The sequence below is a fragment of the Mastigoproctus giganteus genome, chromosome 4, assembly GCF_048544385.1.
Source record: "Mastigoproctus giganteus isolate SK-2022 chromosome 4, ASM4854438v1, whole genome shotgun sequence".
Lineage (NCBI taxonomy): Eukaryota > Metazoa > Arthropoda > Arachnida > Uropygi > Thelyphonidae > Mastigoproctus > Mastigoproctus giganteus.
Genome location: NC_143578.1, coordinates 159528643 through 159551917, shown reverse-complemented (window position 1 = coordinate 159551917; position 23275 = coordinate 159528643). Strand labels below are relative to the sequence as shown.

At 38.3% G+C, this 23275-nt stretch overlaps 1 protein-coding gene across 2 annotated transcripts in view; it reads left to right on the top strand.

Annotated features, from left to right (window-relative positions):
* The window catches only part of LOC150087142 (uncharacterized), a 167698-nt gene that overhangs the window by 102242 nt on the left and 42181 nt on the right, over nucleotides 1-23275 (top strand). For both annotated transcript variants that reach the window (XM_090371844.1, XM_090371843.1), the window contains exon 5: nucleotides 13159-13285. In XM_090371844.1, coding sequence (XP_090227970.1) covers nucleotides 13159-13285 — 127 coding nt within the window. The remainder of the gene's footprint in view (nucleotides 1-13158; nucleotides 13286-23275) is intronic.

The following is a 23275-nucleotide window of genomic DNA, read 5'->3' as shown; positions in this document are numbered from 1 at the left end:
TAGATAAGGTGTTCCCAGAGTAAATGGATCATTTACTCTGGCTTCATTTGCTATGCCAGTTGCTGGCTGGGCTAGCCAGGTGGGTAAAGTGCCTGCCTGGCAACCCAAAGGTCGCTGGTTCGAATCCTGCCTCGGGCTTGGATCAGAGTAAATGCAAAAACTTTGGGAGGTGCATTATGGCCACAGAAGTCAATGTGCAAACAACTAACAAAAAAAAATATGCCAGTTGAGTACCCACACCTCATTGATTGCCATAGTGAACATTGGATGTCCCACCTTGTGTGTGCCGATAGACAGAAAATAGTGAAATGGCTGACACTGGACTTTAATCAGGGGACAACTGATTATAGACATCCAGAGTAGGCACCCATTCAAGGTATTCATGCTTATTTGGCCACCCATTGTCAATGACATAAAGTTTGAATCTAATGGCATCATTGGACCATTGATGACGGGGAGAAAAAGTAGCTGTTTTTGATGAATCATATTCGCTGCTATGCAGTATGGATGGTATGGTGATAAACTACATCTAAAGAGAAATTACTCTAATTTTGTGATTCAGAAGAAACTGGCAGGTGATAGCATCGGTGTGGTGTAAAATAAAGTGTATTGATGTCTAGTGGCACCAGGGGTTTCCCCATCTCCACATTGCTTTTATTGTTGGTGAACTAGTTTGCTGGGAAGGCCGGAGATTGGACAAGTGTATGGGTTTTGTATATGTGTAATGTCATGTATTGGTCATCTGGCCATTTAACTGCTGGACCCCTGCTGAGGCCCAACGTTGCCCACACTAAGCCCTGTGGAGACAGACGAGGTACACCATTATTGTTAGATAAGTACTCTGGCAGGTCCTGCCACCTAATTTCCTGAGATTTCAGTGGCTAGGACCTAAAAAAAAAATAAATAAATAAAAAAAGGGAAAAACGCTCGATTTTGAATAGGCCTAAAAAGGTTTGTGTAGTTGCAATTTAAATTTGGACATTTTTAAATTTTGTGGTGTGGGTCATATGCTAGAGGTTTAGACAGAGTAGGGGGGAACTGAAGACTGGTGGGAAATGGTAGAAATATGGGGTCAATAGGGAAGGTGACCCCAGGATGGTCAGTGGGGCAAGCCAATGCCCCACCTCAACCCCCTCTCCTTGAGGAGAAGGAGTCAAAGTGAGTTGGCCTAGGGTGCCTGGTTCAAATTGTGAAATATAATTTGCAGCTAAGCTGTGGTTTCCTTTGTAGGTAGTCTTATTCAGTATCAAACAAATGTCTAGTCCGGTGGAGTCATACTTGACAGTCTCGTCTGTGTGATGGCATTTTGAGTTTCAATTGTGGTTCATGTCCAAGTGGATCTGGTTATTTGTGGTTGTCCTTTTGTATTGTCTGAGCCTCAGCCACTCAACAACGTTCTGTTTGTCCTGCTTCCTACAGTTTGGTTTGGGCAGTCAAGTTAGGGTTTGCATCTTGCATGCATTTGTCGGTTTTGTGCAGTGACATAGAAGGATCTCCTCCACACAAATAGCTTTTGAGCAAAATCTGTGAAGGCTAGGTTCTCCTTGGTGTCCAGCAGATTCTGCTCCAGTCCGCTGGGTGAGTGTCAGCTTCATAATCGGGATGTGTAGGTCATCATAGAGCTGACAGTTATACATAAGATGCTGCCAGCTCTCAAACCCTCTGCAGATGCAAGAGGGGGTCTTTCTGAATACCAAGGAGCGAAAATGTAGCATTGATGGCCCCATGACCTGTAAACAGATACATTGATTGGATGCCAGGGGTGGACCAGCTGGGTATCCTGGAGTAAACTTGACTTACATCTGGTATGAACTTCCTGGTTATGTCACCAGTGTGGGAGTTTTCCCATCTGTCCTGCCATGCCTGCACCACGTGTGAATGCAGCCTGTTTCTTTCCATTGCCCGATTTATGGTAGGGTTTGTTGTAAATCCTAGGCAGGTTTTGGAAACTACCCTTGATGAAGTGATGGAGTAGTCCCCGCCTGACGATTTCCAAGTCTAATGGGAGTACACCCACGAGGACTTGCAGGTCATGAGTACTCACTGTTCTGCAGGTGCAGGTGGAGAGTAGGATGGTTCTTTGAGTTGAGTCATTTGTTCTCTTGTTGATAGCAGATGTGGCCTTGTGAAACCACACCCTGGAGGCAACTTTATAAAGTAGAAATGGAGTGTACATTGGCCGAGGTTTCAGTCCCTACAAGCAACTCTAGCAACCAGTGCGGTGTAGGCCCTGATCTTCATGCGTATATATTTTAAGTGCTGCTGGAAGATCAATTTTTTGTCCAATATCACTCCAAGGTACTTAATTTGGGTGGAAAACGTGATTGTTGTTTGGTTTATCTTTATTAGTGGTGGCCGTCAGACTTGGAGGCTTTGTCAGAGGGTACCATGACTTATACGGAAATAGCCGATGGCGATTTCTGGGTGAGTCATGATTTTATCCTTTGCAGAACCTGTGGCATGTATTCCAGGGTCGACCTAGTGTATAATCCTAGATCACGTGGAAATTATTTTCTTTGTCACTGTTGTAAGGAGTGCACCGATCTGAAGTTAAAATTTGGTGCATTGCTAGAACAATTTGAGTCACTGAAAGGCAGATTATGAGGAATTGCTGGAAATTAGGGGGGGGGGAGGAATTCTTCACATATATAAATGCAAAGAAGAGAAGGACAAACCAGGTTGGACAATTATGTAATGGACATGGGATAGTATTAGATACCCGAGCTGAAGTTGCAGATGAACTCAACAGTTTCCACCAATATTTACAGAAGAAAAACCCTTTGTGTCAATGAGAAATTGTTAGAGTGAAGTTGAAAAAAATATATTTAATGATGTTGAAATTTCACATTTATTTAATGAAAGAAACTTTCGAGCCTACAGGCCAGTAAGGCTCCCTGTGTTGATGGCATATACCCTATAATCTTAAGGGACTTGGCAAGTGAGTGCATTGAACCATTGAGGTTAATTATGAAAGCATAACTAGACTCGGTAGTGATTCTGTTTGATTGGAAAAGTGCCAATGTATCTCCAATACATAAGGGTGGTTCTAAGAGTGAAGTGGGAAATTACTGCCCGGTTATTCTAACTTCAGTAGTAGAGAAAATCATGGACACAATGATCAAGGGCAGAATTCAGAATCATTTAGATAGAAATGGAATTTTGAAGGATACTCAAAATGGTTTTGTAAAGTGAAAATCATGTTTAACTAATCTGGTTAGCTATTTTGAGGAATAATTTCTACATAGTTTATTTGGATTTCAGCGAAGCATTTGATTCAGTCCCACATGGGCGGTTACTTTATAAGCTGGAACAGGTTATATTGCTAGATCCAGGTACTTTGATTTCCTTTCACTGTATCCTTCATCAGCAGCATCTGTGCTCCAAATTTACTATTATAAGTGACACATTAAATAAAGTTATGGGTATTGGCAACTACATTCAGCGTGGATCTGCCATATTATTCTAAAGTGCACTGGTTGTCCCAAGGACAAATACTTGCCACACTTTTATGTTTGTCAAAACAAATCAAAAGCTTTTTTTGAGGAACTGAATGAACAGTGTGAGTTGTCAAAGGTAGAATTCTGTAGAGATATTGCAGCAAAATGATCTAAATTTTTTTTGAAAGGTGAAACCAAATCTATATATGTGTGGCTTAAAATACAGGCATTTTGGAAAAAGCTGACCTTTTTCAAAACCTTGCGTACCTGATTGAAACTTTCAGCTGAACACTGAAATTAATTTTGCCTTTACTGGCAAAAGTAATTAATGAACAGGATACAAACAAATCATTAAGGAAATGTGATAGGAAGGAATATACAGCTGTTCTAGACTCCCTGATTGAAGAATACAGTGAAAGATTTGCTGATTTTGAGAAACATGATTTCACACTGAAACTAGCTTTTCATCCATACTTGATTGATATCTCCAAAGTACCTGATGACTATATGGAATTAATTAAGCTCTCAGAAGATAATATTCTGAAGTCTATTTGATGCGAAGAAGGATCCTCTTCAAACATGGAAAAATGCTGTTGAATATCCACGTCTGTGTTAACATGCTCGTTGAATGCCATCTTGTTTTGGCACAACCTACTGTTGTGAATCAACATTTTCATATATGACATAAATTAAAACAAGCTTGGGATCTCAGATGACAGATATTCACTTGGAGGACCAATTAAAACTATGCTCAACAATGTTGGAACCAAATATCAGACCACTATCTGGCATTAAGAAGTTGCAAAAAAAGTCATTAAATGGTTTGCTGTCTAAGTTCGTCCATTTTAATTTTATCATCTTCGCTAAACAAATAAATGTCTAATTTCTTTGTTTAAATTCCTCTTACAGTAATTGTAAATATGCCTACAAATATATAATTTTTTTTGTATATATTTAATTCTCAGCATGCGGTCTAATACAAAGGGTACTAGGAAAGTTTTGCAATATGACGCAACAATGAATCACAGGAAACTGCTTTTTGCTGCATGTTGAGACATGTTCATACGTGCATAGTAGCTGCCGCGCCAAGTCGACGGGCTCAGTTATTCATTAGTAGTGAGAGTGTAAAGTGCTTGCGATGGCATCGTGGTCACGAAATGAGATAAGGACAGTTTTGCGGTATAATTTCGTGCGTGGTTTAACCATAGACCAGTGCTTAGAAGAAATGACTCTTGCACTAGATGATGATTGTCCACATCGTACAACGATATCCAGGTGGTATAGAGAATTCCAAAGGGGAAATTTCACTCTGGAGGATTCTGAGAGGCCGGGAAGGCCATGAACGTCAGTTACGGAGGAAAACGTTACTGCTGTGAGGAAAATGCTTGACGAAAACAGGCGAGTGACCTACCAATAGATAGAGGATACTTTGGGCCTAAATGCACCAGCAATTCGTTCGATTCTGCAAGATCATTTGCACGTGAAGAAACTTTGTTCTCTCTGGGTGCCGCATCAACTGACTGAAGAGCAGATGACACGACGTGTGACTTGGTGCCGGGAGATGTTAAAAAAGTTTGATAAGGGACAATCTCGGTATGTGAACAACATCGTGACAGGTGACGAGACTTGGCTGTACTATTACGATCTGCCGACCAAGGCTCAAAACAAAGTTTGGGTCTTTGATGATGATGACACACCCGTAATTGTCAGAAAATCCTGATATGTAAAGAAGAAAATGATAGCTGTATTTTTCAAATTGAGTGGAATTGTGGAACGTGTTGTTTTGGACACGCAGAAGACAGTCACAGCTAAGTGGTATACTGAACAATGCCTGCCTAAAGTCATTGGATCTATGAAGAACCTGCGGCCAAAGTCAAGAATGGACACCTGGTACCTCCATCACGATAATGCTCCAGCTAACCGCGCCAAAGCCTGCACTGAATATTTGACCACGACAGGACTGAAACTTCTCGAGCACCCTCCTTACAGTCCAGACCTTGCTCCCTGCAACTTTGCACTGTTCCTGCATGTGAAAATGAAGCTAAAAGGGAGGCGGTTGTCCAGTGATGAGGACCTTCTACGGGCTTGGGACAACGAGTGTGCTTTACTCCCTAGTGAAACTTGGCAGAACTGGTTTAAAGATTGGTTTCGGAGGATGGAGAGGTGTATTGAATGTAGAGGAAATTACTTTGAAAAAATTAAATAAACAAAGCTGTATTGCAAAACTTTCCTAGTACCCTTTGTAGTATCTTGGTTAAATAAAATATGGCCATCCAACGTAAAAAGGTTCCCCATTCCTGTTCTAATACCTCATTTTTGGGATTTTCATAAAAAAAAAAAAAAATAAATAATAATAAATGAATAATAATCTTTATGTACCAGAGGCTTCTGTATCACCTTATAATTTATATGCATTTCTTGCATTTTCCTTCTCTGTCTCAGTAAAAAAAAAAAAAAAAAATTGTTCTTGTTTATACTCCGGCACGGCCACCAAGTCAGTGGACTTTACAATAAATTAATCAATACAAAGGTTAATCATATTTAGTAGCCAGAGCTTGAACCCCCGGACCACTCTGCTACATTAGGCCTTACTTTATCAATTTAGTTTTGAGTCTTGAACCATATTTCTTTGTTGGTATTAAAAGCCTAGTAGCTTCAATGGTTACTTTCCTGAATGCTTCCCATTTAGAGTTCTGAGCTGATGTCATCAGTTGGTATCACTGTAGTCACTCTTATGAAAGCAAATGCTTTTCCAATTACTCTTGACAATAGTTGTCTTTAATTAAATCCAACATTGGTACACTGTGGTCACAGCCGCCCGGTGGGTCCTTTTGATTTAGAATCTTAATGCATAAAGAATTACTGATAGTAACCAGATCAAGAATATAACTTCCTCTTGTTGCTTCTCTAACATGCTGCTGTATATAACAGTCATACAGTAAATCTATAAAAGGCTTGCTAGTGTGTGATTTACCAACAGTTCCAGTCAGCATTGGAAATTTAACATCTCACATTATAAGACATTCTGATTTACTGGCCCACTCTATTTCTCTGTATAGCTGTTTGGTTATTCATTGTTGTCATATCAGAATTAGTTTATTTAACCATTATTTTGAATTCATCAGATTTATTGAGAAGACCCTAGTAGTATAGAAACATACATCTGCCTTTTCATGTTTTCTGTAACCCTAACACATCCCACGTATTTGCTTATGGCAGTGCTTTCACCTGGAATTTCAATTGGACATGTCCATTTAATACTAGTGCTTTTTGCAAAAATGTTTAGTATTTCTTCATTACTTTCCAAGGTCTTGTATAGCTAGCTTCAGATCTCAGAATCAGCATTATAAGTAACTATAGCGAGCTGCCCACATATAGGAGACTGGCAGAATTACTTAACAAGTACAGGTCACTGTTGAAAAAAAGCCATGAATTAGGGTTGAATTTGAAAGTGTCTGCAATTCTGCCCAGACACGATAGGAGGGAGTATATGATGAGAGCCTTGTCGATCAATTCGGCCCTGGAAAGATTATGCAAGGCTCAAGGGGTAGAATTTTTTTCAGCCTGGTCTGTACTTGTTAACAGAAGGGACTGCTTCTACAGGGATGGGATACACTTACCGTATTTCCCCATGTATAAGATGCACCTTAATTTTGGGGCCCGAAATTTGAAAAAAAAAATATTACATAAAGTTATTGAACCCAAGTTTTATTCATCATAAAATTCATACAACTCCTCATCACTGTCAAAACTCCCATCCATTAGCTTGTCCTCATCTGTGTCTGATGACGAATCGCTGTCTTCATATATTGCCTCGTCCTCAGTTCCATCTATGGCATTTGAAATGCCACACTTCTTAAATGACTTGACAACGATCTCTATCTGGATATTATTCCAGAATCTTTTCACTCGGGTACAAACCTCTCGTATAGTTGGTTTCTTCACTCTTCCTGCTGGTGTCAAATTGTCCCCAGAAGACTTCATCCATCGGTTCCATTCGTCTCTCATGGCAGCTTTGAAGGGTTTGTTAACGCTGACATCAAGGGTTGGAGCTGGGATGTCAAGCCTCCAGGTATGACGGCAAGTTTTGTTTCTTGCTCTGGGACAATCTTCTTTGTGTTTTTTGTTATGTGTGCCCTGAACTGATCAAGCACCAATAGGGCAGGTTTGCGTAAGAGCCCACCTGGTCTCCTGCTCCAAACTTTCTCAAACTAGATCTTCATTACATCCTGATCCATCCAACCCTTGTCATGAACGTGGACAATCACTCCTCGAGGAATGTCTTCTTTTGGCATTGTTTTGCGTTTGAAAATCAGCATAGGAGGCAGCTTGGTTCCGTCGGCACAACAAGCTAGAACAACTGTATAATGGCTCTTTTCCTGTCCATTTGTCTTCACAGTTACAGTTTTCACCCCCTTCTTATCAACAGTTCTGTTACTTGGGACATCAAATTGAAGGGGGACTTCGTCCATATTTGCAATCTGTCCCAACTGAAACTGATGTGTCTTCCGACATTGAATGACAAAACGATAAAATTCAAGGACCTTCTGCTCATAGCTTTCAGGCATCTTTTGGGCAAGTCTGGTGGGTGTACGCATGCTTAGTCCATTCCGTTTCACGAACCAGAAGCACCAATTGTGTACTCCTTTGAAATCAATAACTTCTTTTTCATCAGCAATTCTTCTTGTCTCATGCTGAACCTATTTGTGGACACAGGTATTCCAATTGCCCTTTGCTCTTCAATTCATATCTTCAATTCCCTCTCTAAATCAGGCCATTTTCCTGACTTGCCTCTAATGGCCTTCTTCTGCCGTGGCATTTTCAGTAGGGTTTCTTCTTCCCGTAGCCAGTCTCCGATTGTTTTCTCAGTTGGAGGAGGACCAAACCTACGTTCAGCAGCACAATTTCCATTCACTTTTACCTTGAATTCAGCACTGTACGAAAATCTTTTCTGGACCATTTCTGGGCAGAACGTGGCAAAACGTAACCTAATATACCGGCAACAAGTGCGAAACAATGAGCGCAAATACAACAAGCGTGAAAAAGCGGGAAATTCAAGTAAAAAAAATCTACAACCACTGTATAAGACGCACTCAGTTTTTAGACCCCAAATTTTTCGAAAAAAGGTGTGTCTTATACATGGGGAAATACGGTAAATAGAAAGGGTGCAAGAATATTTGCTGATGCTATCGAGGCAGTGTTAGGTGGGTCGGAAAACTGCTAGCTTGGGGGAGATACAAAGTCTAATAGATTAACAGTAGCCACTGGCAGAGGTGAAAGTGATTCTTGCACTGCTTCTATTGGAATGAGCAGAAGCCTGGAAAACAAGATGCAGGTTATTTCAGAGATTGTTAGGAGTCATTGCAGTACAAGTAAACACATGGATTGTGTTAGGGTAGCTAAGAAAAGGAACAGGTGCATGTATACTTGCGTGTACACCAGTGCTAGGAGTTTGGTAAGTAAATTTGATGAATTTGAGGTATTGCTCAAAGCATCAAAGGCGGATATTGTTGGGATATCAGAAACGTGGTGTCACACAGGTATAAGGAATGCAGAACTGGAATTTGGGGAGTACAGCATCTACAGAAAGGATAGACAGGATAGGAAGGGAGGAGGTGTTATGCTATTCATTAAGAAACACACAAAATCCAAGGAAGTGAAGCCAGTCGACATCGCTGGACAGTGCACTGTCGAGTCAGTTTGGCGTGACATAAGCATTGGGAGATCAAAATTGAGAGTAGCAGACTGTACAGTAGGAAACTGTACAGGGAAATAGAGTGGGCCAGTAAATCAGAGTCTTATAATGGGGGATTTTAATTTCCCAGATATTGACTGGAATTTGTGGATTCGTCACTCACACTAGCAATGCTTTTGTGGATTTATTGGATGATTGTATTATACATCAGCATGTTCGGGAGGCAACTAGAGGGAGTAATACTCTTGATTTGATTATCAGTAGTGATTCTTCATGCATTAAGAATCTGCAGATAGAGGAACCACTAGGTGGCAGTAATCACAGTGTGCTGAAGTGAGGTTTACTCAAAGAGGTAATTACCATCAGGAGTAAAGGGAAGGGTTATTGCTTTCGTAAAGGCGACTATGATGGTCTGAGACAGTATTTAAATTCTATACAGTGGGACCAACCGATGATGTTACCAACAGCAAATTCAAAATGGGAAGCATTCAAAGGACTTATCTTGGAAGCTACTAGGCTTTATATACCAACTAAGAAATATTGTTCAAGGTTTAGGCCTAAATGGATGTCAGATGATCTAATGAGACATATGGCAGAGAAGAAAAATGCATGGGATACATATAAATTAACACAGGACACAGAAGCCTATGATAGATATAAGTTGATCTCTAACCAAGTTACAAAGGAGGTTAGGGAGGCGAAGGCAAATTACGAGAAATCTTTGGCAAGGGATGCAAAGAAAAACAGCAAAGAGTTCTTTACTTATGTAAATTCCAGAAGGAAGGGGATGAATCAGATTGGTCCACTTGATATCAATGGTTCAACTGTTGATGATCCTGCTCAACAAACTAAATGAATATTTTGCATCAACATTCAGACATGAGGAGTTATTCAGCGAGGGGAATGCCAGAGGTGTATTCAACTCTGGCAGTAAGCTAGATAATCTTGTAATAACTGAGAGGAAAGTGGAGGATAATAAACTCTAATATTTACTGTTGTTGCAGATTCAAATTTAATAGTGGTGTCATGGATACTAAAAGTCTCTTAATAACCATTTGAATTGCACACGCTACTGTATGAGGAAAATATAAGAACAGTATTATTGGAAAATATATTTTAAAGCCATTTAGCATGTTGGGCGTGATATGGAAGAATGATTTTGGTATTCTACTTAAAATACTGTTTTAATGAAGGCAGGTGTTGATTTTACTTTTTACAAATGTATTGATTAAATATCGTAATTCGGTTTCCAGATTGTTTTCTTTATAACAATATTGTTCAAGGTTTAGGCCTAAATGGATATCAGATGAACTAATGTGGCATGTGGCAGAGTAGAAAAATGCATGGGATACATATAAATTAACGGGTGACACAGACACCTATGATAGATATAAGCTGGTCTGTAACCAAGTCACAAAGGAGATTATGCAGGCAAAGGCAGATTACGAGAAATCTTTGGCAAAGGGTGCAAAGAAAAACAGCAAAGAGTTCTTTACTTATGCAAATTCTAGAAGGAAGGGAATGAAACAGATTGGTACACTTGATATCAATGGTTCAACTGTTGATGATCCTGCTTAGGTAGCTAACAAACTAAATGAGTATTTTGCATCTACATTCACACATGGGGAGTTATTCAGGGAGGGCAATGCCGGAGGTGAATTAAACTTTGGCAGTGAGCTAGATGATTTTGTAATAACTGAGAGTAAAGTGGAGAATAAATCATTGAAGATAAACACGAGAAAGGCATCTGGGGTGGATGGGACCTATCCAGTTATGTTAAAGGAGGCAGCAAAGGAAGTAAGAAAACTCTTAGCCATAATTATGAGAGCATTGACTAAGCGGGGGGGGGGGGGATAGACTTGAGATGTGCAAATGTATCTCCAATTCACAAAGGGGGATTAAAGGGTGACACAAGTAATTACAGACCTGTTATTTTAACTTCTGTTCTGGTGGAAAATAATGGAGTCACTAGTTAAAGAAGCATTGCAGGATCATCTAGACAAGACTTCAGTTATAGCTCGGACACAGCATGGTTTTGTTAAGGGGAAGTCTTGTCTGACCAATTTGATTGGATACTATAATGTGGTCACAAAGGAACTGGATGCAGGGAATAATTTCGATATCATATATTTATACCTTAGAGATGCTTTTTATAGTGTTGCCCATGGAAGGCTGCTGCACAAATTTGAGAGTGTGGCATTGGAGGCAGATTGCTGCTATGGATAAAAGGATGGTTGAGTGGGAGAAGACAGAGAGTGGTAATCAATGGACACTGCTCTTCGTGGACTATTATTATTAGTGGAGTCCCCCAGGGTTTAGTGTTGAGTCCATTGCTGTTTTCCGTTTTTATTAATGATATTGACGATGGTATATATCAGGCTTAATGTCCAAGTTTGCAGACGATACGAAGGTTGGCACGGTTGTTAATGACCCCAATGACAGTACGCAGCTGCAACAGGATCTAGAAAAGTTGAGCAGATGGGCTGAGAGGTGGCAACTGAATTTTAACATTGACAAATGTAAAGTACTGCATATGGGAAACAGTAACTCCAGAGTAATATATCAACTGTGTGGTACTACACTGACAGTGGTAGAGAATGAAAAGGACCTGAGAGTAATTTTGCAGGCAGATATGAAGTTTTCTATGCAGTGCAAAAGGTCTGCAAGAGTAGCTCATGGTGTTTTGTCAATGTTATACACTAATTTTTCTAGCGGTTATATGAATGTGATTATCCCCACCTATTAGGCAATGGTCAGGCCACACCTTGAGTACTGTGTACAGGTCTGTAGGCCTCATTTTAAGAAGGATATAGAGCTGTTGGAAAGAGTACAGAAAAGGGCAACAAGATTAGTGAATGGAACAAAGAGTTGCTCTTACGAAGAAAAGTTTAAGTTTTCCAAGTTACAGTGTCTGGAGACTAGGCACCTGCGAGGTGATCTGATTGAGCCGTATAAAGCTTTGAATGGTTTGAGCATGCTTAATGCTGATGGGATTCTTCCTCTTGCTCAGATTATAAACCTGAGGTTGTGTAAACTCAAATTGAGATAAGACAGTTGTAGAATAGATGGGTACAAGTTTGCCTTTAGCCAGCAGGTGGTGGATTTCTGAAACAAACTTCCATCTTCATATAAGTTGATAGCTAATATGTAGGTTAATGCAAATGCATTATTTTAACATAGCTATCTACCAATGTAGTTAAATTAATTAATTAAATTGGCATCATTTTGGTTATCTCATATTGTGACTGCCTTCACAACAAGTTGCCATGTTATTGTACTACCTCGAATAAATAACACTTCACCAGTGGAGAAGACTATTGTTATTTATTCTCAGCTGATACCACCACCCAGACGGCAACCAGGGTACCTGCCCGCCCACCGATGAGAAGCCAATAAGTTTTGAAACGGTGCCGTCTAGGTGGTGATATCCGCTGAGAAATAGCTATGTTAAAATGATGCATTTGCTCTAACCTACATATTAGTCATTCTACCTCGTAGCATGAGGCCTTTGCCCTTAAATACTTTATAGAAGTTGATAGCTTGAATAGATTCAAGGCAGAAGATCGGTGAGTAGATGGGAGCGAGTAGATGAGTGAAATGAGTTTTTTTTTTTTTTTTTTTGCCTCATGCTATATAAGCTTGCTTTCTTGCATCTAATGCTTTTACTAATGCTAATTTTATGGTGTTACAAATTTGATTGTACAAAATTAAAAATTTTTTTTTCTTCTTTAATTGTTTACAGTGCTTGAAAATTATTAGTTTACAAAAATTAATGCTGCTGTTTTCTTCCAGTTTCAAAGGATTTTTAATCTTGCATATACAGAATTAAAATAATTCTGTACATGTAAGAAAATTATTAATTAATTTTAGTTAATTATTTATTAAATGAATTTTCTGACATTTTAATTCCTTCACCTCATGAACTGGATTATGTTTTTAGACATTAAGCTTTGCTACAGTAGAAATATGCTATAATTTCAAAACCTTAAACATATTTCGTTAATAATTACCTTTATTGTCTTTCAGTGACTCTGTAGTATTTCTTGGAGTTAAGCCAAATCAAATTTCAACACGAAGTGTAGGAACAAGAACAGAAAATAACCATACTGTTTTGACCCGTTCACAATCTGTTCCACTGAAGGAAAGAGTTGTGGTAAATTAAAATTTTTTTTTTTTAAAGTTGATATGGAATTTTGTGCAGGGAAATAATTTTTGTTCAATATTATTATGCAGTGAGGCTCTCCGGAGTCTTTCTTTTTTTAATACTATCATAATTAACTTGAAATTAGTTTAAAATAATTTTGTGACATAGTTTAAAATAGCAAAAAACTTAATTTACAGTACTCACTTCATATAATCCGTTTTGGTGTATTGAAAATTAAGGAAGAAGCATGGTTGCATGAATTATAAACTTAAATGATATAAATGGAACATAACTATTGCGTGGTTGTAATTATGATTACAATTTAAAAGAATTAAAATAATTAAAATACTTGCTCAAGAAAGAGAAGTGCACATCCCATTTCTTGGTTGTCATATATAGGACCTGTGTGTTACCACTGATAGTTGAGTAGTTAATGAGAAAAAGCTAATAGTTGTGAACGGCAACTTTTGAACTTTTCATCTCCAGTTAGCATTGTGTGGTAGAGAATGCAAGTTATTTAAAGAAATTTTATATCCTGTGATGCAGTTCAATACATGCGGAAATTTCACATGTGTTAAGTTCCAAATGGGGGACAGGTTTATGGGGGGTTTAGTGTTTAATACATTTAATGTATTAAAGAGCAAGCTGGCTTTAGGACAGGATTCTCAACTATGGATCACCTTCACGTAATATCACAGCTACTGGAGAAAGCAAACGAATATAAAACACCATTATGCCTGGCATTTGTGGATTATGAAAAGGCATTTGACTCCATACAGCGTAAGGCAATGTTTCGGGCACTGGAAAGACAAGGCATAGATACAACATGGGTTTGTTAAGGGAAAGTCTTGTCTGACAAATTTGATAGGATATTATGATGTGGTTACACAGGAACTGGATGCAAAAAATAATTTTGATATCATATATTTGGATTTCAGGAAAGCTTTTGACACTGTTGCGCATGGAAGACTATTGTACAAATTGGAGCAGAATGGTATTAAGGGTAAGTTGCTACAATGGATAAAAGGATGGTTAAGTGCGAGAAGACAGAGGGTGGTAATCAATGGGTGCTGCTCTTCTTGGACTAATGTTATTAGTGGAGTCCCACAGGGTTCGGTGTTAGGTCCACTGTTGTTTTGTATATTTATCAATGATATTGATGAAGGTATATCAGGTTTAATGTCGAAGTTTGCAGATGATACAAAGGTTGGCAGGGTTGTTAATGTTAGGTTGAATAAATTTAAGGAGGAACTGGACAGGCATTTGGAGGGAATGGTGTGTTTTTTTTTTGGCTGATGCTGCATAAGCTCATACATTTGCTTTCTTGCATCACATGCCACTACTACTACTACCACCCCATATATTATGAATTTGAAGAAAATATATGAGAGTGCTACCTCCTTTATTAGACTAGACAAAGACAGTAGGAAATTTAAAATCGAGAAAGGAGTTCGACAAGGAGACACAATATCTCCGAAGCTGTTTACTGCTGCCCTTGAGGAAGCTTTCAGAAGATTAGACTTGTCGCAGAAAGGAGTCAACGTGAACGGAGAGTACCTAAACCATTTACGATTTGCAGATGACATTGTGGTCATAAGCCACGATCCCAAAGAATTAGAGGGAAAATCTTAATCAGTTATGTACAGTTAGTAAGGATTTTGGACTAAAGATGAATATTGCTAAAACAAAAGTAACGATGAACAAGTATGCCACAGAAAGGGAAATAATGATTGAAGGAGCAGTAATTGAAAAAGTGGAGTCATATACTTATCTGGGACAAGTTATTACCTGTAATAATGATAAATGGCTGGAAGTCAAGAGAAGAATATTTTGGCTGGATAGCATTCAGGAAATATAGTCACATACTGAAGAGCAATATCCCAGTTTGTCTGAAACGTAAAATAATGAACCAATGTATACTCCCCACCATGACTTATGGAATTGAAACTTGGGCACTCACCAAAAGAATGGAAGAGAAGCTGAGAACTATACAGCGAAGAATGGAACAAATTATATTGGGAATCAGACTGTTAGATAAGAAGAGAAACACATGGATTAGGCAGCAAACTCAAGTAAAGGACATTCTTATCAAAACTAAAGAACTAAAATGGTCTTGGGCAGACACATAGCTCGAAGACACGATGACAGATGGACTAAGAAAATAACAGAATGGTACCCAAGAGGAGCTAGAAGAAAATCTGGAAGACAAAGAAGACGATGGATAGATGAAATTCATGAGTTTTTGGGTAGTAAATGGATGGCCAGTGCTCAAAACAGAAGGAACTGGAAAGTTGCTGGATCGGCCTTCATCCTGCAGTGGATTGAAAATGGCTGATGATGATGACATTTAATGAAGTGTATTGCCAAAGCCATTCGATAATGAGAGCTTCGTACTGAACCATTTTCTAATTAGTGTTCATTTTACTGTAATTGCCGAATCAATTAACAGGTTGTGATTACAGGAATGTGCATGTTGTGTGAGTTCTGTATGTGTTTGGCTGGTTTTGAAACAGAATAATACGCACGTGTATTAGATGTCTTGGAGGTGCCAAATTTTATCATAATACTTGCTATGTATCATGCTGTACAGTCCGATTAGCATCTTATCAAGTACAGTCAGTCCTCGTACAGCACAATAGTTGTGTTCCTAGAAACCCTCATAGGGCCTGTTGTTTATATTGCACGATTTTGCATTGCAAAATCGTGCAATATAAACAACAGGCCCTATGGGAAAAATAGGATTAGGTGCCAACCATCCAAGATTGAACACACATTTGTAACCAAAACATTACCAGCACAATAAATAATTGTAATAAAATACTTATGTATTTTATTACGACTATTACGTAATAAAATATTGTTAATGCTTTTGCTTCTATCGTAAGCAAACTTGTTTTTTGTTTGATTTTCTATCCAAACAGATGACAGCCGTTCCATCTCTTCCAATTCTTTGTGTCTTAATCTAATGGATTTTAATTACACTTTGAGTTGTTCCTGCTATGAAAGTTTTTTTTCTCTGCATTCTTTGTAATTCTCAGCATTGTCTCATTTAGGCCTGTAGCACGTGCAATATCACACGGTCTTTCATTTCGCCCGAAGCGTTTCACAATTTCATATTTTTTCTCTATCGACAAAGGCCAACTGGCCATAAGCTGTACTGGGGAAACCCCGGTGGGATTCCCCAGTAAGGCTTAAAGGCTTATTCCCCAGTAAGGCCGATGTGATTTTGGCCATAAACGCTAGTATGAAGCCACTACAAATTTTCCCGGGTAAGAATTTTTGATCCAGTCCGCCTCTGTTTATCGATATTTGCTTTTCTTTTTCTCTCTGAATCTGTAGTGTCTTCACCAGCACGCCACACCTTTTAAGAATTTTACTCATTTTTAGGGAATAAAGCACAATTATAAAATGAAGAGGCAAGCTTGATACACATAAACAAAGCTGCGTGCGTGTAGCAACTGAATAAACAACACCATAAAGGCAGAGATACACTATTAACACCTCACATTTTACTAAAGCACATTTCTAGGTGTTACTACCATAAAACAATAAAAACAATTTCCAGTTGTGTTTCTGCCAGTGGAATCTGTTATAAACTGGTAGTAAACTCGATTGATCTAATTGCATTGGCGATTATACCGATAGCTGGAATTGTGTTGGTTTTTACGTTATTATGGCGAAATGTGTTTCCCCTTCACTGATATAAAAAACATAAATACATTTTCAGAATCTTCTCTTCATTCCTATCATGTTGCGTTCGGTTGGGGTGATTCTGTGTTTGACTGCCATTTCTTGTAAACAAAGGCGAATCGTGCATAAGCAAATTCGGTTCGTGTTATATAAGATATCGTTCTCCTATTTATGAATCGTGTATGATCGAATTCGTGTAGTGTAAAAACGTGTTATACGAGGACTGACTGTATATGATATTAATAAAGTCTTGCCTCGAATACTTGTGTGTCTCTTTATATGTATTGAACTTAGAACCCAGTTTGTATGATGAAAACGTCAGCGTTATATCTGTGTTCATGAAAACTTGATGAAGACGTATAGCGTATTGATTATGAAAGGGAAGGACAATGTGAGTTCCTGGTTTCTTATCACGGTTTGTATTATTTGGGTTGTTAATTCTGTATTCAGCTTTGTATATGGTTTTTCTAATTAATCATGGTTGGTATTTCCTGGTTATGAAATTTCTCTGGGAGATGTTGTAACTCGATGGATAAATCCTCATGTATATTGGCATTATGAATTTGATTGTAGAGAACTGCTCTTTTGATGCTTAATGGATGGTAGGAATAAAAATGTAAATATTTACAAATATGTATGCTTTTCCTATAGATTTTAGTGGCTAACCTTGTTCCTGTTTTGTATATGGTAAGGTTGAGAAAGTTTATTTTGTTCTCTGTTTCCACTTCCAGGTTGTACTTAAGCCTCTCATGTATTGTATTATATTGAATGTGTTAAGAAGTGTATCGATGGTTGACTTGTTACCTATCAGTAATATGTCATCGGCGTATCTCATGTGTAACTTGATGTTTGAGGGGACCGGTTGAAGTACTTTTTGCTCAAGTGAGAGGCTAGTTAGATCTCAGACAAAGGGGCTCAGATTCCTAGGCCCATAGGAAGGCCATATATCTGTTCATAAATCCTGTTTTGATACCAAATAATAGAAGCGATGTAAGTTCTATGATACTATTTACATTTAAGTTTGTACGCTTGATTAAAGGTCATTAGTAATGAGTAACTGTCTCAAGGCTTTTAAGGTGGACTCAATGTGTACATTTGTGTATAAGGAGACGACATCAAATGATGCTAAAAGTCAAGGTTAGCCACTAAAATCTATAGGAAAAGCACACATATTTGTAAATATTTACATTTTTATTCACATTTATTCACTGCTATTGGTTCCTGTATTGTCAGCCCTATGTCATCTGGTTCATGGGTGATGATGAGATCTAGAAAATTCTTTTCCCTAGTAATTTCCCTGACATCTTGATACAAATAACAACCATCTAGTTGATTTAAAAATTTAGTCCCCTATGTCAAGTTTCCTTCACGTTTGCTCCAATCAATTAGAAGCAAATTAAAATCAACCACAATTAGACATTGATGCTTACTTGCTCATTCCATTTGCATGTACAGGCTATCATCATAAATTTTAGAATCACCTGGCCTGTAGATTACTCCCACTCTCATTATATCTTTGCTTCCAACTATCTCATACCATACAGATTCTATACTAGCATGGAAAATGTCTGAATCTGGGGAACCTTTCATAGTGGTCAGACTGCTTTTGATAAGAAGCATGACCCCATCACACCTATCTTCCCTATCCTTCCTAATTACATTATGCATACCGTACTGAAAATCACCATCCCCTATCTCCGGGAGTGATGAGTTTCAATGGGTGGCACCAAGTTTCCGTAAGCCCCGTTTATTGATGACACTTCTGATATTAATGTATAAACAATTAAAACTTAGTTTTCTTTTATAGTTAACTACCCTGACATACCCCTTAAAGTTATTTAAGCTCACTTCCTTGGCATTAGCTGCCCGCTCATTTGAAACATTTCTGCCCTCAGAATGTCTTGCTAATATCTTCTGTTGCAGTAACAAACTAGAACTCTTGAGGTATGTACAAGTGTTACTTTGACCAATATTATCAGATAGACATGTATCTATATTACCCTTTTTCCCCCCACCCCCCCAAACTAGTAGTTTCCCTGAACCTTTAAGGTCTCCTCAATAATACTGGCAAAAACTCTTCTGCCACCTTTGTTTAAATGTATCCCGTCTCTACAAAACAGATTCCTTCTACCTACAAGTGTGGGCCAAGCTGATAGAAATTTACACCCAAAAGCCTTGCAGATTCCTTCAAGTCTTGAGTTAGTCCACAAGGCTCTCAACATATAATCCCTCCTATCGTGTCTGGGCAGAATTGCAGACACATAGACATTATGGCCTAGCTCGCGGAATTTCCTCAGCATGGTCCTGTATTTTTCCAACAAATCGTCAGATCGTGTACGTTTAATATCATTAGTCCCCACATGAATAATAATATTCTCTTTACCCCCCCCCCCTTAAAATCTGAGTCTGTTAGTGACATTAATAGTTGCTCCTGGCACACATACTGTGGTTCTAGTCCACCTATCCTTAATACAAAAAATACTTCCCATTTCTCTGACAATGGAGTCTCCTAATAAAACTGTCCTTTTGAACCAGAGTAGTTTACACTTGGTTATTCTGTTCTGGGACCCAAATTGGGAGTGGATCTCTTGGTAGGTTGCAAGAGTCTAGAGTCCCCGACGAGCTCCCAGTTACATTATTCTCAAGGGCAAGCACCCGTTTTTTCAGTGACTCAAATTGTTCTAGCAATGCACCAAATTTTAACTTAAGATCGGTGCACTCGTTACAATGGTGACAAAGAAAAGAATGCTCCAACCCCTTGATGCTGACATCAAGTGGTTGGAGCTGGTATGACGGCGAGTTTTGTTTTTTGCTCTGCAGCAATCTTCTTTGTGTTTTTTGTTATGTGTGCCCTGAACTGATCAAGCACCAATAGGGCAGGTTTGCATAAGAGCCCACCTGGTCTCCTGCTCCAAACTTTCTCAAACCAGATCTTCATCCCATCCTGATCCATCCAACCCTTGTCATGAACGTGGACAATCACTCCTCGAGGAATGTCTTCTTTTGGCATTGTTTTGCGTTTGAAAATCAGCATAGGAGGCAGCTTGGTTCCGTCGGCACAACAAGCTAGAACAACTGTATAATGGCTCTTTTCATGTCCATTTGTCTTCACAGTTAGTTTTCACCCCCTTCTTATCAACACTTGGGACATCAAATTGAAGGGGGACTTCGTCCATATTTGCAGTCTGTCCCAACTGAAACTGATGTCTTCCAACATTGATTGACAAAACGATAAAATTCAAGGACCTTCTGCTCATAGCTTTTGGGCACGTCTGTCTGAAATCAGTAACTTCTTTTTTATTAGCAATTCTTCTTGTCTCATGCTGAACCATATTTGTGGACACAGGAATTCCAATTGCCCTTTGCTCTTCAATCCATATCCTCAATTCCCTCTCTAAATCAGGCCATTTTGCTGACTGCTTCTCATGGCCTTCTTCTGCTGTGGCATTTTCAGTAGGGTTTCTTCTTCCCGTAGTCAATCTCGGATTGTTTTCTCAGTTGGAGGAGGACCAAACTTATGTTCAGCAGCACGATTTCCATTCACTTTTGCAAACTTGATTACTTAACTTGAATTCAGCGCTGTATGAAAATCTTTTCTGAGCAGAACGTGGCAAAATGTAACCTAATATACCGGTAACAAGTGCGAAACAATGAGGGCAAAGATAACAAGTGCGTAAAAGCGGGAAATGCAAGTAAAAAAATCTACAACCACTGTAAAAGACGCACCCAGTTTTTAGACCCCAAATTTTTCGAAAAAGAGTGCGTCTTATACATGGGGAAATATGGTATGTTATAATTGCATTTTGTTGTAAAGTAAAGTAAAAATTCGGATTTTTCGTTTTGACTAAATTATTTTCTGACATCATAATGTACTCAATGGGAAAAGTGCAGTTGCATAGCAGTAATTCAGTTTCATTGTTAACAAAAATTGTTATATGCCCTTTTATCTGTAAAAAAAAGTGTAATATCCACAACTGACCTTTACCATGGTAAATTATATGTACACTTGAGCCTAAAAGTTTGGAATCAGTGTATGACAATGGTTTCTTTAATTTTTTTGAAATTAGCTATAACAATGTAGTTTAATATATAAAAAAAAAAACACACTACAAAGTATTTTAAGATTTTTTTAAATTAAGCATTGAAAAATTTTTAGCAAAATTTATTAAAATGATTAATATTAACACCTACACTGATTTTTCATCAAAATATTCTCCATGAGATTTTATCACTGCCTTACGCAGATGCGACATTCTAGTGATTAATTTTATAATAGTTTAGCCTAACATTATTCCAACTGATCAGCAAGATTTCCTGTGAATTTTGCGAAGATCGGCAGACTTCACAGTCCAGCTGATTCTCTAAAAACCCTATTGGGTTTTTAGAGAATATTAAATCAGAATATTATCAGCTAGATTCTCTAAAAACTTCTAATTTATGGGATCACCAATGTCAGGTGATTGGGATGGCCACATCATATTTTGCTATACCCCCTTCCAGTTGTTTTTGATCATGTTTGGCATAAAGGTCTCCTAAATAAGCTTCCATCTTATGGTTTGGCAACTGTTTTTTGAAATTGGGTATCCAGTTTTCTCTCCGACTGTCCACTGTGGTTGATGGCAGATGGCTTTCTATCTTCTCACTTCTCCACTAATCCCGGTGTTAGCAGTAGCATTAGTAGGGCATATGGCGCAAGAAAGCAAGCTTATATAACATCAGCCAAAAAAAAAAAAAAAAAAACCACCCTTCCCATTTTATCCATCCATTCACTTCAAATGTTTGTCTAGTTCTGCCTTGAACTTATTTAAGTTGCTGACTTCCATTACAGCAGATCGATGTTTGTTCCAACTATCAACCACCTGCTGAATAAAGGCGCATTTCCGCACATCTATTCAACAATTCTCTTTCCTCGATTTATGAATTTATGCTCCCTCAGGTAAGTAATCTGAGCAAGATTACTCACCAAAAATTACTACTCAATCCATTCAAGGCCTTATACATCTCATTTAGATCACTTCTGTAAAGAGTTCCCCAAAGTTCAGTTCTTTCCCCCCCACCCTTTTCCTCTTGTAATTTTAATGACCTTCTTCCATTGACCGGAAATCCTAACAACAGTTTTGCTAATGATAGCGAATTTCGTTCCACCTTCCAGTTTGAGAAACCTTGCCCTGCTTAAACAGCTTCAACTTTTCAAATATCTACTACAAATTCCTTAAATGCTGATCTCCAGGTAATTCTCCAGTGTGACAAAGATATTTTATTTGATTTTAATCCTTCTAAAACTGAGTCCTGTCTTATATCTTGCAAAAAAGGATTCTTCTGCTCCTGTCTTTGGTGACACTCCGATTTCTAACCAAAATGATATATCTCTATTGGGGATTACCCGAACTTCTAATCTCTCTTGGCTTAAGCACATTACAAATATTCATTCCTCTGCATCTAAAAAACTGGGTTTGTCTTTCACTCTCGGCGTTAATTTTATTCCCAATAGTTAATTCTGTACAAACCACAAATCCACCCTACCATGGAATGTTGTTTCCACATCTGGGCTAGTGCACCCAAAACCTCTCTCAAGCTTCTAGATTCTGTTCAGAAGAGGTCAGTTAGGTTCATTAATAGAGTCTCTCCACTCTGTCTCATAGTGGCTTTCTATTTCTGCTGCCTGCCTTTTCTATGGATACTTCCGTGGGAACTGTATTTCTGAATTGGCTTTTATAATTCCCGCTCTTTCCTTCAAAGCAGTCTGAACATGTGCTGCAACCAGTAAACATCCTTTCACTGTCCAACTTGAAACTCATGGAACCAACTTTTCTTCTTCCTGATTTAATCATGGAACCAACTTTTCTTCTTCCTGATTTAATCATGGAACCAACTTTTCTTCTTCCTGATTTAATCATTCAACAACCTTCCTTCATATGTACAGTAAATGCCGCTTATAGTGATCACTGGTTATTAGAATCAGCTGCTTTAGAGAATCAAAATTCAAAGAACTGATTTGAATCAATTAAATACACTGCATTTTCATCGTTTATTAGAATCATATTTTCAGTTTGAACAATTTCAGAATCAAATTTGAATGACTTTGTGATATTTTTCTAAATCAGATTTCTGGAGGTCTCTAGAGGTCACAACCATAAAACAATAAAAACATTTTGCAGTTTTCAGTTTATTGGTCCTTTTTGTTTGTACAATCTGTTATAAACAGGTAGTAGTTACTATAGTTTTAACAAATGAAGAAATTGTTAGGTCTGTTACTGATAATTTCATCAAGGAGGAGGAAAATGAAGATGAATCAGACCAAATTCCAGT